General features: G+C 43.8%; 1 protein-coding gene across 12 annotated transcripts in view; it reads left to right on the top strand.

Annotated features, from left to right (window-relative positions):
• Nucleotides 1-266: 266 nt before the first annotated feature.
• The window catches only part of ULK4 (unc-51 like kinase 4), a 367782-nt gene continuing 349775 nt past the window's right edge, over nucleotides 267-18273 (top strand). For 4 of the 12 annotated variants that reach the window (XR_014792295.1, XM_084858061.1, XM_084858058.1 and 1 more), the window contains exons 1-12: nucleotides 499-707; nucleotides 3354-3550; nucleotides 5111-5210; nucleotides 5629-5768; nucleotides 5878-6031; nucleotides 6856-6957; nucleotides 8555-8686; nucleotides 10529-10604; nucleotides 10762-10857; nucleotides 13372-13493; nucleotides 13617-13686; nucleotides 14663-14768. Coding sequence is in view for 9 of the 12 variants with exons in the window: in XM_084858061.1 (XP_084714187.1) it covers nucleotides 3413-3550; nucleotides 5111-5210; nucleotides 5629-5768; nucleotides 5878-6031; nucleotides 6856-6957; nucleotides 8555-8686; nucleotides 10529-10604; nucleotides 10762-10857; nucleotides 13372-13493; nucleotides 13617-13686; nucleotides 14663-14768 (1236 nt within the window). In the remaining 3 variants the exon portion in view is untranslated. The other 8 variants (XR_014792296.1, XM_084858057.1, XR_014792297.1 and 5 more) reach the window with 5 other exon arrangements.

Genomic DNA, 18273 nt, shown 5'->3' on the forward strand with positions numbered 1-18273 from the left:
GCGGCGGCGGCGGCCTGTTCCGGAGAGCGCCTGCGCTCGGTGAGTGCTATTGATGTACGCGGTGGTCCCGGCCGTTGGCGGTCGTATCTCGGGAGGCCGCGAGTCACACGCCCGTTTCTAGACTCAACAGCGGGACGAGTCCCGCGCCGACAAGAGGCGGATTTTGCGTTTCCCCCTCTCCGCGGCCGGGTCTCCATAGCAACGGAAGACGGCGCTTCCTCGCTATCCTGTTTGCGCAGGGCGAGGAACATCCGGGAACCATTGATATAACGGGGCGGGGGAGGACGAGGGGGGCAGGCGAAGAAGGCTCCCCGCGACGTGCGCAGCGTGGTTTCCAGGCTCCTGCGCCGTAGCTAAGACGCTGACAGGAAGGCAGGACTAGTTCAAACCATTCACCAAAAAAGGGTGTGTGTGCTTGGATACATTGTTTCCCAGAGTGCTAAGGCACTCTAGAGAAAGCCGTTACTGATGGACAACATCTGTTCGCAGGCTCCGATCCTCACCTTTCAGCTTCGACAAACAGCAAGGCGAGGAGGGCCATCTTCCCCTCCCCTAGAAACACACCGCCGCCCCTTCGGTGCCTGCAAGACGTGGAGCAGTCCGTACAGGGCGGGGCTCGTTCGCGTCGGTTGACGGTGGAGGCAGGGGGCGCGCTTCCCGCCCCTTTCCCTGAAATGGGCCTGGGCCTACTCCTTCTCTAGGAGCAGGTATTCGCCTTTATCTTCCTCGAAACGGAGGGGCGGGGATAGCAACCAAAGCAGAGGCGGCGACTGTCCCGGATGAATGAGGGATCTTTCGCCCCCTTCCCCTCTCTCTCTGACGGGGTCCAGCAAGCCTTATTTTCCCCCCGCCCGAGCTCCGTGCGCCTGTGAGGTTCTCCGTACCTCCCACTGGCGCCGCTGTCGGGGAGTTGTTTGGGCTGGTCGGCCAGGTGCAGCTGAGGCATGCGTCGGCCACGGACGCAGCTTCCTAGCTCCAAAACAATGAGGGAACGTAACTTTCTAAGATAAGGGTTAGGTCTCGCCACCTCCCCCCCCCCCACCGTGCCTTTAATAGCAGTTTAACAGGCAGGTGTGACCTCCCCCCCACCCCTTACATTTCCATGTGGGAAAAGGTACATCTTTTTGCGTATCTTCTTGTCTCGTTAAAAAGACCCAAAACTCCTCTGAAAGGGGTGCGTGTGTGTCACCCACAGCCCTGGTTATGTACATTCCCCAGAAGGTTGCCCTGTTCTTCTGTTTCCTGCCCTCCTTTGTTAAATGTATGGGAAAGGCAGCCATTCTTTACAGTTACAGATATGGCTGAGGTCCCTTCCTTCTCTGGGATGAAAGTGTTGGGTCTTACCCTATTGGTATACTGCTGGCCTCTGGCCACGCTCATTTTATGAACTGTGTTAACTGATATTCTGCTAAAAGCACTCGAAATCTGTACATAAAATGATGATACACGTTTATGGAGAGTTTTAGCATGCCTTACACACATGCACTCTCAGTGATTATTGCAAAAACTCTAAGGTAGGACAGTATTATAATCCACATATTCCAAATGAAGAGGTGAGAGAATAATGACTTGCCAAGGCCACCTGGTGGCAGAGGGGAGATTTGAACTGGGATTTTGCTCTACAGTTCAGTGCAATCCTTTGCCTGTTTACTCAGAAGTAAATCGTACTGTGTTCAATGGAGCTTGTTCGCTAGTACGTGAATGTAGGTTTGCAGCCTTTTTTACTGCAATACACACATGTGTAAAAGGTGAGTAAAATACAATTTAAACACAAGCCCAAACTACTATTGGAAGTGTGACAGTAATTTTTTCTCCTACCTTGGTGGGAGTGCAAGCTGGGGTAGAGAATTAGATGGTGGGAAATATGGGCTGTGCTTGAATAGAGTGTAACAGTTCAGTTTTGCCAGTCTTGTTTTCCAATCTCAAACTGCAACTAAGAAAGCAATCCTATGGCCCCTAGACAGAGGTTGGCCCCTAGACATTGCTCCAACCTTGGATCCTGGAGTCTGAGCTCCCCCTACCCGCCTCTTAGCCAGTGTGGAGAGAACCATGCCTGCTGCCTCTCCAAGGCTGCAAAAGCAACCTCAGAGAGGACAGAAAGGGGGAGTTTCTGGGGGACGGGGAGGTGACTGGGAAGGCCGGCTTACACGTATCCAGAGGCCTCCCCAGCCTCCTCCCCTCCCCCTCCCCTCAGCTAAACAGGTGAAAACATGGAGTAGGGGGAGCGTGGAGGCAAAGATTGCCTCCATTGCTTCTCCCGCTCCACATTCGGGCATCTGGCGAGCATTGCACCCTAAATATTTTCTGTAAATGTTTTAGTACAGAGGCAGGCAACCTGGTGTCCTCCAGATGTTTGGACTATAACTCCCACCAGCCCCAGCCATCATGGTCAAAGGTCAGATTATGGGAGTAGTAGTCCAAAACATCTGGAGTGCACCAGATTGCCTATCCCCTGTTTTAGTGTAGTAACTAATTTTGTAACCATGCAGAAACAGATTTTGTTTTAGGGTGCAATCCTATGCATGTTTAAACCGAACAAAGTCATATAATTCCCAGCATTCCCCAGCTGGAATGGCTTCCTGGGGGATGCTGGGAGTTGTAGGACTTTTTTCTGTCTAAACATGCATGGGATTGCACTAGTAGTCTTTTAAAAAGAAGATACAGCTCATTTTTTAGTATGAGGCTTTGTCAATCTGTGCACCATAAGCATTTCTGGTCTCAGAAAAGTGCTTAGGATTTTCTCATGAACATTAAAGGCATGATACATAAAATATGTTGCCCAACCCCCCTTAGTGTAGGTTGTGGCATAAGTTATCTTCAGCCTTGCATCATATTATAAATCTGCATAGTTGGAACCTTTTTGTATGATGTGCTATTACATTTCTATACTACCCAATTGCCAAAGTTCTCTGGGCAGTTTACAAAGATTAAAAGCCTTAAAAAGACAATATTGCACATATTATAAAAATAATTGACAACGGACATATAAACAGAGAATATACACAAACACACACATCCCTAAACAATTTTAACTATCAACGATAAGAAATACCAGGACCTGTTTAAAAATCTTACCATATGCTGTCAAATGCCTGAGAGTAGAGGAAGGTCTTAATCTGGCATCGAAAAGGTAACAGTGTTGGCACCAGACGGGCCTCATGGGTAGACCATTCCATAATTGGAGGGTCACCACTGAGAAGGCCCTCTTCCTTGTTGCCTCCTTCCAAGCTTCAGTTGGAGGAGGCACCCAGAGGAAGGCCTTAGATGATGATGGTAGTATATGGGTAGGTTTATGTATGAAGAACTGTCCATTCTTAATGCATTAAACTAGAGTTGTTTTCTTTTTGTTTGAGGTGGCTTTTTATGAAAAAATCAGTGGCTTGACATTGATGTATGCACTACAGCTTTTATTATGGAAAACTTTATTTTGTATGAAGAGATTGGAAGAGGGAGCAAGACGGTTGTTTATAAAGGCAGAAGAAAAGGAACAATAAATTTTGTGGCTATTTTGTGCACTGATAAATGCAAAAGAGCTGAAATAACGAACTGGGTAAGAGTTACTTTGATTATTTTGGGAAGCAATGTACATTTACAAGATATCCGGGAGTAGATTCTCAGACACAAATGTTTCTAAAACTTTATTTAGCAAACCTGAACTACTTCGTACTCCATGTACACCCAAACAGTTACGGGGTCAGTTGTTCCGTGGTGTTTCATCTCTGCCCCCCGCCCCACATTTTAGTTAAAAAAATTTTTTTTGTTTAACTTACTAAATTAACAGGGGTCTGATGTATTCTGTTGAAATGAATGGGAAAGTGAAACTGCTAAATGCCTAAGTTAGCTGGGTCTATTCTTTCCCCAGTAGCTTCTCAAAGTAGGGTAGAGAAAACCATAGTATTTTGCCTGTATATAAATTCATTTCTGTGGTTATGCCACTTCAAGAGAGCTGAAGTAGATTTTTTCTGTTTTTGTAATTTTCTCTCTCTACGTTCCTGTGTGAATAACAAAACCCTAATTACAATGGACTGCATTAGGCCTTCTTTGCCGTAAGAAGAGCTTCTTCCTTTCTTGTATTATAATGGTCCCTACCAGCTCAATTATTGTTAACACATCCCTCAATTATATCTTTTGAAAAAGGACTAAGGGCGCAATCCTATGCCTGTTTAGACAGAAAAAAGTCCTACAACTCCCAGCATTCCCCAGTGAGCCATGGCTGGGAGTTGGACTGTTTTCTGTCTAAACAGGCATAGGATTGTGCTCTTAGCTGCTTATCAAATCTGATACCATTCCTTCCTGTTTCTTTTTTGTGGGTGGGGAAGGGAATATAACATCCATTTTGGCAGAGACATCTCTTGAATTCGTAGGGTTGGATTCATACTAACTGAAGTCCCATTGATTTCAGTGGGTCTACTCTAAGACCCAGTTTGCGTGTACCAGCAGCAAATCATGAGTTAATTAACCCAGGATTTGCTGCAGTGTGTGCTGGGCATGTTCTGCAGCCATTTTGAATATTCATCCCCTGATTGGGGGTTGCTACATTGAACCAGGACACTATAGGTTAATCATGGGTTAAACAGCCACAGTTAATCTACAATCTAGAGTAACTGTTGGTTGTTTACCCCATGGTTAAACTATAGTGATGGGTTCGGGCAATATGCCATGGCTGGTCATGGGTTATTTAACCCACAACCTGCTGTGGTGCCCCTGGGCACCAGTGTACATATCCAACCCCCATTTGCAGGTTGTGTCGTGTGAACCCAGTGAATGTGGGTTATATGGGGGTTAAACAACCGTCACATATCCCTACAACAGACCATGGGTTATGCGAGGGTTGTAACATCATGCAAACAGCCCCATTATCTGAGTTCAGATGTCATGTAGCAACCCCCAATCAGCCCGATGGGGGATTGAATACTCAACCAGGCTGCAGAATGCGCCCAACATACACCATGACAAATCATGGGTTAATTAACCCACAATTTACCACTTTTGTATGCAAACAGCCCCTAAGAATGACTAAGTCTGCATACAACCTATGCTCTTGAAGGACAATTGTTATTCCTTTTATCAGCTTGACCCATTGTGAGCCCAACTATCTCCTGTGTTACAGGTACGCCTTACTCATGAAATAAAGCACAAGAATATAATAACATTTCATGAATGGTATGAAACAAGCAACCATCTCTGGCTTGTGGTAGAATTATGCACAGGTAAGAGGATGTTAAATCAAAAGTTGAGTGACAGCTTCTTAGAACAGCTTTTGGATTAACTTTTTAAACTTAAATATAAAGGCTGGGATTAAAAGAGTCTTAATGGAAGCTCTGCATCGCGGCTGCTGGTGATAGGGCCTGCCCCCATGCCTGGTCCACCCGCACAAGGGCGGCATTGGATTCTACCCAATGTACTGAACCAAGGCTTGGTAAATGCAAGCGTTTCCTTAGGCTTCACATCTTTACTAGCTGGATAGTCTGTACATGACTCTTCTTTTGGCCTTGCTATTTTGTCAGTTTGACATCCACAGTTACAGATGAAGGCAGAAAAAGCTTAAACATAAATGTTTATATAACGCTATAGAGGTCTATTTTGACTTTTTAAGATCATAACTGATTAGCCATGCATACCTTATAGGTGGATCGCTAGAAATGGTAATTGTTCAGGATGAACACTTACCTGAGGATGTTGTGAGAGAATTTGGTATTGATTTGGTTACTGGACTCCATCATATTCATGACCTTGGAATTCTCTTCTGTGACCTTACACCTGGAAAGGTAAGAGGGAACAGCTTTTATACTGATATACAATTTCTGGAAATAATTAACTTTTTTTAGTATTCAAGAAACTTCTAATTGGTACTTATGTTTGTATTTAACTTGACAGATTCTCCTGGAAGGGCCTGGTACTCTCAAGTTCAGTAACTTCTGCTTGGCTAAAGCAGAGGGTGAAAACTTGGAAGATTTTTTTGCTTTAATTGGAACAGAGGAGCAGGGAGGTGATAGTGGTGAAAATACAAGTCTGAAAAACAGACTCAGAGGTAAAGATGAGAGTAGCTAATATGTAAAGACAGTAGTGGCTAAAGACAGAGACATGTAATTAAAGCTGTATAATGGTCTTCTTTCATAACACTTGAAATAGGGGGACAGGTTTCAGTGACTGCTTAATCCAAGGGTGTTGGACCTCAGGCTTGCCCCCTTTCCTGGCCCCGCCCCCTTTCCTGGCCCCACATGCTTTCCTCTGACTGCTGATCATTTGGTGTTTGCCTGTTTTTTTCATGGTTTTTCCCATTCTAAAAGGTTGGCATATGTCTCCTAAAGCATAGTTAATGGAAGTAAGAGCTTTAAGCTAAAATATGCTGGTATTTTAGGTATTTTGGGGTCCACCCCTTTTTCCTTCAGTCCTGCCCACCACTGGAATATGGCCACCAAGAGTGCCTCCAAAATTGAATTCGGCCCTCAGGCTGAGAGAGGTTCAGCACTCCTGGTGTAGCCTGTCTCATTTGAGAGCAATGATAATGTATTTGGATAAATGATCACCCCTTAGAGTAATTGCACAATACAAGGCCATATTGTACACGGCCATGGTGGCCCAATCTCCCTTCCCCCATACAGAGAGGGCTAGGCAAAGCAGAGGAAGCACTTTGGATTTCTGTGACCAGGGGCCTAAATGTCTTTTCTTGCCCCCCTCTTCCTGGCTGCTTGTTGCTCTGAGTATGTGTACAGTTGTGTGTTGCATGTTTGCAGTCTTAGAAGTCAGTGTATAGCTGAAATTCCAGAGTTTCCAAGAAATGGGTTGGAAGTGTTACTGACTTTTGAAGGGATGTCCATTACATATTCAGAGCAAACTGACTTTATTTTGCAGGTTCACTGACATACGTTGCTCCAGAAGTGGTAAAGGGAACTGACTTCTCTATAGCCAGTGATATATGGTCGTTGGGCTGTTTGCTATATGAAATGTTTTCAGGTATTAATATAATTAATGTTATATTATATTATTAATTGGTACTAGAAATCCTAATAATCAGGAATATTAAGGGAGGTTGTTTTCAGTGCTTTTGAGCCTTTGTGGGCTTTCTTGCCATTACAAGTGATTTTAATACAGAGGTATGAGAAGGGGACGGCAGAGGATGAGATGGCTAGATAGCATCACCGATGCAATGAATATGAACTTGAGCACGCTCCGGGAGAGAGCGCAGGACAGGAAGGCCTGGTGTGATGGTCCATGGGGTCATGAAGAGTCGGACACGACTGAACAACAACAACAAATGAATGGCTAATTTGAGGGTGTCAGTATTAAAATTAAAAAGGTGTCCCCAACCAGTCGTGTCTGACTCTAGGGTGTGGTGCTCATCTCCATTTCTAAGCCGAAGATCCAGCGCTGTCCGAAGACGCTTCCGTGGTCATGTGGCCGGCATGACTAAACACCGAGGTGCACGGAACGCTGTTACCTTTCCCGCCGAGGCGGTACCTATTTATCTACTTGCAATTTCTTGCTTTCGAACTGCTGGGTTGGCAGGAGCTGAGACTGAAGACGGGAGCTCACTCCGTCACGCAGCACTCGGGTCTCGAACTGATGTCCTGCCGACCTTCCGGTCTGCAGTTCAGCGTCTTAACCACTAAGCCACCGCGGCCCCCCAGTATTAAAATTACTAAGGTGAAATAGGCAGCTAAATTTTGATGTGAAATTCTAGTATAGTTTAAACTACCTCTAGCTGCTAATTTTTGTCTATATTTCAATCAGTCAAGGTTTTGTTCTATCATTTCAATGTCTTAGTGCTCTTAAACATTTATCTGTTCGATGCATGGGTATTTTTTTTCTGCTCAGTTTTTCTTTATTAGCATAAAGGTTGTTGAGTAACTAACTGAAATGTATATAGGCAGGTTGAAAGGAATAATTTAATCTCAGAATCAAGCATTATAGATGCAGGATAACTTCTCCCTTTGGCTTTTTCTCTGGCTAGGTTAGAGTTCTTGCAACAGTCCTTCTCCATTATAAAGTGAATCATCAGATAAAATTAGAAATTGTATCCCAAATGACTGTTATGCCACAAGGGACTATCATTATAACCCACTGTGCTTGGTTATGTGGGTGCTCTGTGGACCTTTATTGTCTTATTGTGGGGAATGGTTTCTGCATTTCAGAGTGGGGATGGAGGGAGAAGATTTACTGATAATCTAATTTCCGTACTGTACCTTCAGCATATTCTGATGGAAAACACAAGCACATCCATGAAAGTTAGCATTGATGTGTATGTGATCATAATAAAATGCAAAATTTACCGTCCTGTGGCTAGAGATGTGTTTGTAATTCATTGTTATTTGCCAAAGGTATTGAGAACCTTATAGTGCAATCCTATACATGTCTACTCAAAGAGATTGCAAGCTTAGAGAAAAATTGATGAAAGAAATTGCTGTTTTTTTTAATACTGGAGCTCAGTTCAAGTAATGGTACCAATTTTCCAATGAATTTTAAACACGGGATGTAACTGTTGTCTCCTCTTAAATGAACTCTCAATTACCTTTGTTGCTGCAAACAAACTATTATTTCATTATTTTTTAAGCTTATTCAGGTTTTGTGAAAATCTACAACCTTATCTTAAATTTATTAGGAAGACCTCCATTCTTCTCAGAAAGCATTACTGAATTAGCAGAACAGATCTTACATGAAGATCCTTTCCCACTTAGATGGCAAGGTATTCTTTTGCAGATAAGTGATTTAATTAAACCTGGTGAAAAATAATCTTAAAAGTTTATCAAGTGGGAACAATGGCTTTTCTCACATACTCGATCAATTCCAAGGAGAAAATCTTTCAGAACGTACCTCACGCTCCTAGAAAAGAAAATGTTTTAAGGTTTCGTGATTGCTACTGCAAATTTACTTTTAATAGTGCCTTCTGTGCAGTATCCAGTGCTGCTCAAGTGCCAGTGGGATCCACCACTTGCATGGTAGGAATTAGAGCTTTGGATAGGAACTGGAAACGAGTGGAAGCACCCGTTTCTGGAACGGAGCAGGTCATCAAAGCTTGCATAACAGAGCTCCGCCAACCTGTCGCAATCTGGAAACTCATTTTGGGGCTTACATTAAGAAACACTAAATCCCTGCTGCGCAAGCGGTGGGTCCCATTTATGCAAGAGAATCGGTGGGAGTGCAGCAGCCCCTTTGATAACGTGTTAGCACAACATTGTTTCCCCCTTTGTAGCCACACTTGGGCCAGTGCAATGAGTCTTTAAGAGATTCTTGGGTAACTGGGATATTTATTAAGAACAGGAAGTCTTGAGATACAGCCCTTGATATTATACAGCAGAGTATGAAAAAATAATAGAGCTAAAGAACAACTCAAGTTCAGTCATTCTGGCTTTATACGATTTCTAGACGGTCACATGACACCAGCACATTATTGTGCAAGCACAAGCTTCAGTGAATCTGACATTTCTGAGCAGGGAGAAGTTTAATGTAATAGGCACAACCGTGCATGGCCAACGATGGCAAAGAAGTGGCTTGCCAGCAGCTGCAAAAAGACAGGAGACAAACACAGTAAAGCCGTTGATAGTAACTCTTTGGGCTGGTTTGCACAATCAAAATAAGCTGTGGTGGCTTATTTAAATTGCAGTGTGTGCAGGGTGCAACTTCCATAACCGCTGCAGAGGCGCGGCTTGTTGTCTCCTTCAAATCTGGGTGGCATGGCTTGTTGGAGCAGGGGCAAACCCCCCAATAGCCTATGGGCTGTTGGAGAGGGGAAACAGCCCTGCAATAACCCTACAACAACCCATGTTGCCCAGGGTTCAGATGACACAACAAATGGTGATTATGGAAATTGCACCCTGCATGCGTCTGGCATGCACTGCGATTTTAATAAGCCACCTTGGCTTGTTTTGATCATGTGAACCAGGTCAGTGCTGGGAAAAGGTCAGGAACTGAAAGGAACTTTGAGGGAATATCCCAGATTTGGAATAGTGCAGCTGCCAGAAATGGATTTTATATCTGATTGAGAAGACATTCGAGTATGCATTTGCTGGGTTTTCTGATGATACCATGTAGAAGTGGGTTGATAAATGCAGTTTAGTTAAGATAATAATTATGTGGATGAATTAAACAGTATTAAATCTGTTTGCTTAAATACATGTTTTAAAATAACTGGTTTAGTTAGGAACGGGTTGAAGCCCATCAATGTAAGAGATGCTAAAGAAATTACCTCTTAATGATGATGGGATCGAATTGCTGCCATCTATATTGTCTCAGTGAAACAATCGTTGGGGATTGTTGCCATCATGCTTCTCCTAAGTCATGGAGGAAAGCAAAAATCAAGCATGATCAGTATCGTCACATGTCTTGCTTACCTTTACCTGCAGCTATCAATATAGACAGTAGTGATGGTGACGTCATGCATTCCCTCATTAAGAAAATAATGTTTAAATGACTTCTAAGTGTACTGTTGATTTTTTAAATCAATCATTTGTTGATTTTAGATATAAATATAACAAATACAATTATTTTTGTTCTTAAGTATATATATATATATAGTGTTATTTTACAGGAACAGCACTTCTAAAACCATCTTCAGACTTCCTTAACTTGCTTGATTCTTTGCTTCAAAAGGATCCTCAGAAAAGGTAAAATAATTATTTGGCAATGTACCTATTTATAAACTGATACACTTAAAAAAAAAACAACTGAATGTTTGTGGCACTGAAATCACCACTGTATGAGAGGATTTCATCATTTTATTTCTCTTTCTTTCTTTCTTTCTTTCTTTCTTTCTATTTAAAGATTGACCTGGAAAGAGCTGTTGCAGCATCCTTTCTGGCGAGATGCTTTTATCAAATCGCCTTGTGAATCTCTCTCCAGTCAAGACACAAACTCCAGGTACAGTAAACTTAAAGGGAATTTTAAAAGTTGAATACTTTTGCCTAACAAACTTAATGCAGCATAGGGCCAGAGCCCACTTCATCAGATACATAACTATGTGCCACCATAAATTCCTTAGTCTTTAAGGTGCCACTAGACTCTGTTTTGCTGCAACAGACTAATATGGCTATATCGCTGCACCTTTGCCTCCAGCCTAGGTTTTAGAGAGTTGTTTTCCCTATGACTGATTAGCGTTGTAGTACTAAACTGGAAGTGCAGAAAAGGGTACTTGAAGACGTGTTACCAAGATATCATGGGAGTTCTGTGCTGCAGTCATTCTTTTGAACAGTGATGGTTGTACTGATCTTGCTAGCTTCTGTCAGCAGTTTATACTTTAAGATTTATACCCCACATTTTCAATACAGCAGTGTTCCTAGCTTACAAGTAAAGCAAAAAAACAAAAAAGTTACAGGACAATAATATCTAAAAATAATAACAATACTGCAGTAGTAGCACAATGCAGAATAAGAACATTGGCCCAGGAGTGATCTTCATGGGTATTACACTAGTTCCCATGTGGCTTGGGAGTGTCAGGCAAGAAACAATACCTGGGCATTGTTTAGCATTCAAAAAATCTTCGAGGGCAGGCAATCAGCCATGATTGTAACCAATCCCCCACCCCCGGGGAAACACATGAGGCATGCATCCTTAGCTGCGGCTGGCCATCTTGGGCAGTAAGCTGATGCTGATACAGTGGCTGCCACTTGAGTGGGTGGAAGAGGGCTGCCAAGAAGAGGTTGGGGTCAGCAGAGCAGGTGAGGGGAGGTGCAGGCCATACATGCTGGTAGAGGGTGAAATAGTAAGCCCATGCCACTGTGGGCAGGCACATGCTACCTACCCATAACTATACTCCTGTGCCCTGGAAAGAGGAGGGGATTGGGGACCAATGAAGGCAGAGAAGATAGTTCATCAGCAGGACAAGCCATGACTATAAAGAGGAAGCTAGCTTATTGGTTGAGTGACTTCCCTTTCTTGGATTTGATGTTCATGGAGGGAAGTATGTTACTGCAATGCATTTGGGGTAATACAGTGCAGGAAATACACAGTAATACCAGGGTTGGGGCTGGAGACTAGGGAGACATTTCCAGCACTTCACCCTGACTGCATCTCCTCCCCCATTTCCACAACAATTTGCAGTAACTACATTAGGGGGTGGGTGAAGATTGGAGATAAGTTCCAGCACTTCACCCAGACAGCCTCTGCTCCCCCTTTCCCTGGCTTACCTGCATGAGCTGCTGTGGACAGGCAGTCTGAGGTCCCTGAGTTGTGTTTCATATTTGTGGCTATAGTCCTAGTGAGGCCAAACTGTAGGGACTCTAAACAGAGAGGTATTAACAGGTCAACTCCCATTTGTGTGGTAGAGAGGGTAAAGTCCAGATTTTGAGTGCGGACTGCTTCCTGTCTTGTGCAAAGTGCCTTTTCCCCACAGGTTCGTATCACCACAGTTCCCCATGTGAGCTCAAAGTATGTGTGACAACAGGCAAGAGAGAGATGACTGATCTCATGTTGTATGACCTCTCATCTGAGTTATCTCTGCTTATGTGGGGTTTATATACCGTTGGTGGTGTACTATGACTGGATGCTGATTTACACTGCATCCTCAGTTTGGTCATTCCAGTGTGGGCCTGGCGGGGGGCAGGGGGGGGCAGCTTTTCTGATTTTTTCCCCTCCCATTGAACTCAATGGAAGGGGTTTTAGTTACATTAGTCATTCACCTGCTGTAACTGTACAGCCTCAAAGTGGGTGTATCCATGGAATGGAGGGGGTTTGGATGCACTTTATGTGCTCTCCACCCAAGCCCCATCCCTTTTTTGGTCCTTCTGTTGCTGTATCTTCCCTAGTGGAGCAGATCTCTTGGTTGAGCTGTGGGTTGATGTACAGAAGGAGATCTGTGGGGGGGAGGGGGCACTGAAGCCTGGTGGTAGGCACTTTCTGCCAACAGGGTGGGGGCTTAGCCCCATCCTAACCCCTCCAGCTATTGGATCTATCACTTAGGATTGCACTGTAAGTTAGTTGCATTTAGTTCCCAATGAAATCAACAAGACTTGAGCAGCTAACTTAGTCTGGATCCAGCTCCTTGTTAATAATAGTGCATTAATAAGAAATTAAAATTAGATCCACTAGGTACTCCTTAAATTAATCTTATTTTTATTATGTTCAGTTCTGCTCTTAATAAGTGAGCATCCTTTGACCAGTCTCCACCTCCCTCCTAGAATTCCAACAACGGGACCTACAGACTTGGTTTCAGTGTAGGTGAAAGTTCTTGGCTTACCAAAATTCTACTAAATTCTGATTAATAAGGTGCCAAATCTCTCAAAAATTACTTGTTCCAAATGCTGATCTGTAAATAAATAAAGGTTGTTGTGTGTTTTTTGCAATAGTGTTCTGATCATTTAAAGTTCTGGCCTTAATAAATTACAATGAAAGCGGTATTGATTTCAAAGTACATTTTATTGTCCTTTGTTTGAACAGCATTGGAAATGCTGAGCTGTTGGTACCTGGAAAGTCTGAAGATCAGGTAGAGAATAAAAAACCACCAGATGTTATATCCCCAGGATCAGAAAATAAACAGTTGAACAGATCTTTTAGGCTGGGTAAGATTACAGCTTCATCTTATGTATTAGTGTAATGTAAAATTCAGAAATAAATGCATGTTTGAAACATTGCAGCCCTATATATTGCTCAGATTGGTTCAAATACCGTGTTTTCCTTGGTAGAAAATCCAGAAGAATTGCATCCTAAAAGTGCTGTTGATGGTGAATCAAATGAATCTATATTTCTTCTCAGGTATGAAAAAACAACTACAAACACTTCTAAATACATTTGTAGGACTTTAGTTTCTTGGAAGGCAGTGTTTTAAATCTCTAGGTCAACTTCAATCCTATTTTTGAGAGTAAAGAGTAGACAAGGAGATTTGAACATTTTAATGAAAGAACAAATCTTTTAAGATAGGAGAGGGCAACCACTTCTGCTCTGGGGGCCAGATTCTCCCCCTGCCCCCCACACCAGGCCAGTGGGCGAGATGACATCATGTGGCAGGGCCTAACGCCCAAAGCCCCTCCCCTCCAATGACATCATCCACCCCACCCTGTCCACTTAAAAATAATTCTCCATGCAGAGAGAGGCATCGATCTGTGTGCCTCCTTCTGCATGGAGAAAGAGACTTGGCCAATCAGGGATGCCTGTGGCACAGGAATTGGTGCAGGGGAATCCCCAATATCTCTGATCTCTGAGATGGGAGATAAGTTGAGAATTCCCCCTTGGGCCATGGCTTGGGGAGGGGGTGGAGCTTGGAGAGGGCTGGGGGTGCAGCCTATGGAGGGTGCTTAACCCTCCGCAGGCTGAATTGGGCCTCAGCGCAGGCCAGATTAGGCCTCAGTGTGGGCCAGAGGTTGTCCTCCCCTATTTTAAGAGGAGCCACAGATTGTACTTATTTCGTAAATGACTCATATGAGAAGAGCAAAATTCTTTCTAGCATGTTGACTCAAATACTTTGAGAACACAAAACTGATTTTTAAAAAGCATCACCATTCAAGTGACCTAATCCTACAGAAGAATTTAAGAGCTGGCAAATGAATTTTTAAATAGTTATAGTAAAGTTTCAGAGAATGCTTAAACAGAAGACACTAATGAATGGGGGCAATCCAGTCTTGACAGATTTGCTGTAAGAATAATAGTTGTCTAGTGGGTTCAAACTAAAGAAAATATTTGGAACACTTGGCATTTAAATATTCTGTTTGCATTTGCCTATATTGTCTTTCAGTTCTCGACCCACCCCTAGAACAAGCACTGCTGTAGAAATAAACAGTGTTGCTACTGTTCTACCTCCAAATTCAGGACACACAGCATTTCCATGTCCTTCAGCAAAGGTGAGTGCAGGCTGAAAGAAGCAGGAAAGCAGAGACTGAGTTCTGTATGATTTCTGTAGTGAAACAACTATGAAGTAGAGTTGCCAACAGTAATCACAATAAGGAAAAGATGTCATCCCTAAAGCCCAAAGACAGTGATAAAATCACTGACGGCGTAAAAGGAGGCACACAGATTGAGAAGAATGAGGATGAAGAAGAGATCCTTAATATTTGACTGAAATAAGGCAGTTGGAAGCCCCTTGTAAAATTAGTTTTGAAGGAGCAAAATAGGCAGAAGCTAGATTGGAGATCATCACAATGAGAGCTTGTCTTGGATTTATGGGATCCTGATTAACTCAGGTCCCAATCAAACCAGATTTGTGGGTGCTGAAGTGAGACAAATCACGAATTGATCAGTTTAACCATTTATTAAGTACACAAATATGAAATATGGAGGCAGAAAGCATATACAAAGAAAGCTCACATCCCTCCAGTTGACAAACCTGGCACCATTGTCACAAGCTGGTTGTATATTTGAATTTCCAAAATATGAGATGCTCTCCAGTACTGACAAAAGTCCTCCAGGCTGGCAGCGCTATTGCCCCTTGGAGCAAGATAAAATTGGTTGTGTTTTCAAGTTTATATAGCCCTCTCTCATATTCTTGAAGGTTCTCGAAGCATCTCAGCCTGGGAAACTAATTGCCTCTCCTGAGAGAGAGAGAGAGGCCTCAACATTCCAACTTAGGAGTGGAAATTTCACAGCTTCTGGGTGGGATAAGACATTACTCCCCATCTCAGAAGTGTGAGGTAGGCAGGCGTATGTACAGTTGTTAACATATGGAGCTGCATTTGCTTGGTACCAATGAAAACTATATAGGAGGCCCCATCAGGAGCCTATCTTTTGGTTAGCTAAAATCTGCCCGCTGTGTTAGCCTACGCAGGTCTCTGTTTAACACAATATACAAGACACAACTGTGGGAGCTCACTAAACCTCCCTGCCAGGTCTTCCCGTATAAGTCCACTACACAGTTAGAAATCAAGAAGTAGAAGTACAGCCTGATTTTAACCACTTGTTCAAAAGAAAATCTCGTATTTCAGGGGGGCTTCTTTCCAAGTGTGCATGCCTAGGATAGTGCTTATTGATGCAGTAGGATAAAGATCACACCCTCAATAAATCTCAAGGTAGAATAGTGATAGGATGGTAGTTGGAAGAAAATAGTAAGTTTATAGGACTTTTTGAGGACACTGCAGATTTGTTGCTATGTGAAAACTGAGTTATAAGAGCAAGGAGAATATGGCCGTGTTCAGACGTCACTTTAAGCCACGGTGGCTTAATAAGCTACTCACAATAACTTATTTTTGAAATAGTCCACAATGCCCTGCCATATGATTGGGCTAATAAGCTATTTAACTACTTGTCAGGGTTGGATCGGAGCCCATAGAGTCCCAAAGCAGTTCTGATTCTGAGGAAGAGATAGAAACCGTGGGAGAGGAACCCGCTCGCTCTTCAGAGGTGCAGCTGGAGGGAGAGTCCCTCCCTGCTCACATTCCTGAGAGTGACAATAACCCTGGCAGGGAAAGGGAGTTACAACTGGAGCTTCTGGATGCGAGGCACCAGTGCCGAGAGGAGGTGCTCAGTCCGCTTGGCTTAACGACAACAGCTGCGCCCCAATGCCCCACAGGAAAGGGGTGGACTCTCCTTCCAGCTGTGCCTCTGAAGAGTGAGCGGGTTCCCCTCCCATGGTTTCTGTCTCTTTCTCAGAATCAGAACTGCTTTGGGGCTCTATGGGCTCCGATCCAACCCTGACACTACTGTGCCTAAGCTGAGTCATCCCCTGTCCCACTGCAGTCCTCCTGCTGGAGCAGTGGCACTGTTTCACCCATTGACAACATCGCAGCAGCCTGTTTTAACTTTCCACAATATCTCAATGAGAGGAAAGAGTTGTGGGGTGAAGTACCGGGACTTAATTCAACATTTCCAGCATCACCCTTACTCGGGGGGGCGGGGGGGGAGGGCAGGGGATGTAGCTCTAAAGCACTGGTAGTTTGCAGGATTGGGACCGAACTTCATACACAACCTCCCTTAGTTGGGAGGCACCCAACATACCATCAAAATCATGTGTGATTACTCACAAAGGAGAGGAAATCCCATGTGCAACAAAAACGGGATGGTGGGTATAAAACCTTGGAGGTTTGCAGTGTGATCAAACTTCACACATGGCCTCTCCTAGTCGGGAGGTGCACCATCAAAACCTTGTGTTATTACCCCAGGATAATCCCATGTGCACCAAAAAGGGAGTGGCACAAATAAACCCTTGGAGGTATGCAGGATTGGGACAAAACCCTCAATTACACATTTTCCCCCATAGCCATTGCTGGCATAAATGCCTTTATTGTCCCAAATGAATGGCAACAGCATTCCCCGCCCCGCCCCCAGATACTGCTTGCAGAGCCACTTCTGTTTGCCATAGCGCTAAAGCACGATATCACTTTAACACTAAAGTGCAATTGCTCAAATGCTACTCCCCCCATTGCTGGCAAGAAGCGTTTATTGTGTTAAAATTGCTATAGCGCTTTAGTGATACAGTGGGCTTGTGCATTTCACACACACACCCATTGCTGGCAAAGCAGCTTCTGTTTGCTATAGCATGTTAGCGTTAAGGCACAATTGCGCAAAAGAGAATGTGCACAATTCTGCATCCCCCCCCATCATTTTACTGCTTCATGGAATAATGCACATAACAGGAAAACGGGGTGGGAGCTATAACCCCCTGACAGTTTGCTGGAATGGGGAGAAATTGCACAGGTAATGTGCCTTCTTGAGGAGCCTCCAGGTGCTGTAGTGGATAATTGCGGAACTGTGTTTTATGGAAAAGTAAGCAGTTCTTTCCCTATTCCCCTATTTTTCACTATTTCCCAGCTTTCACAGTTTCAAAGAAGCGATCAAGGAAGCCTTTCATTGTGTAACTTTGCTGTAGTGGGGCAGCGTGATAGTGCAAAGCTGTCATTGTACATGGGGGAAAGGTGTCATTTTGTAACTGTAGTGCGGAATCAGGGAAGGCTGTGCTTGTTTGGTTGTGCTTGTCCTTGGGCTGCTTGTCAGATCTTGGAAAAAAGGCTCTGCAGGCTGGAGCAAAGCGGCCACAGTAGTTTTGGCTGCTCTTGCCAGCCACCTGTGTAGGCGATCAGAATAAGCCATGCTGAGCTCCAGACGACACAATAAGCCACCGTGGGTTAAATAACCCTTACTGCAGACCGTGGGTTATCAGAGTCTTATTTTGGCCATATAAGCTACTGGGATTAAAAAATTCCCAGCAGATGACACGATAACCCATAATGGGTTAAATAAGCCATGGTGGCTTATTTAACCCATCGTGGGTTATTGTCGTCTGAATCCAATCTGTGCAAAGATTAGAGAAGGGAAGAATGAGGGAGGATAATTATGAGAAGGGATGGGTTTAAGTGAGGAAAAAGTGAAGCAGTTGACAGGTATGGAAAGCAAGTAGAACAATATTAGAGTAGAGTG

This window comes from Heloderma suspectum, chromosome 5 (assembly GCF_057233095.1).
Source record: "Heloderma suspectum isolate Gila_16-S chromosome 5, 16-S_ref, whole genome shotgun sequence".
Taxonomy (NCBI): domain Eukaryota; kingdom Metazoa; phylum Chordata; class Lepidosauria; order Squamata; family Helodermatidae; genus Heloderma; species Heloderma suspectum.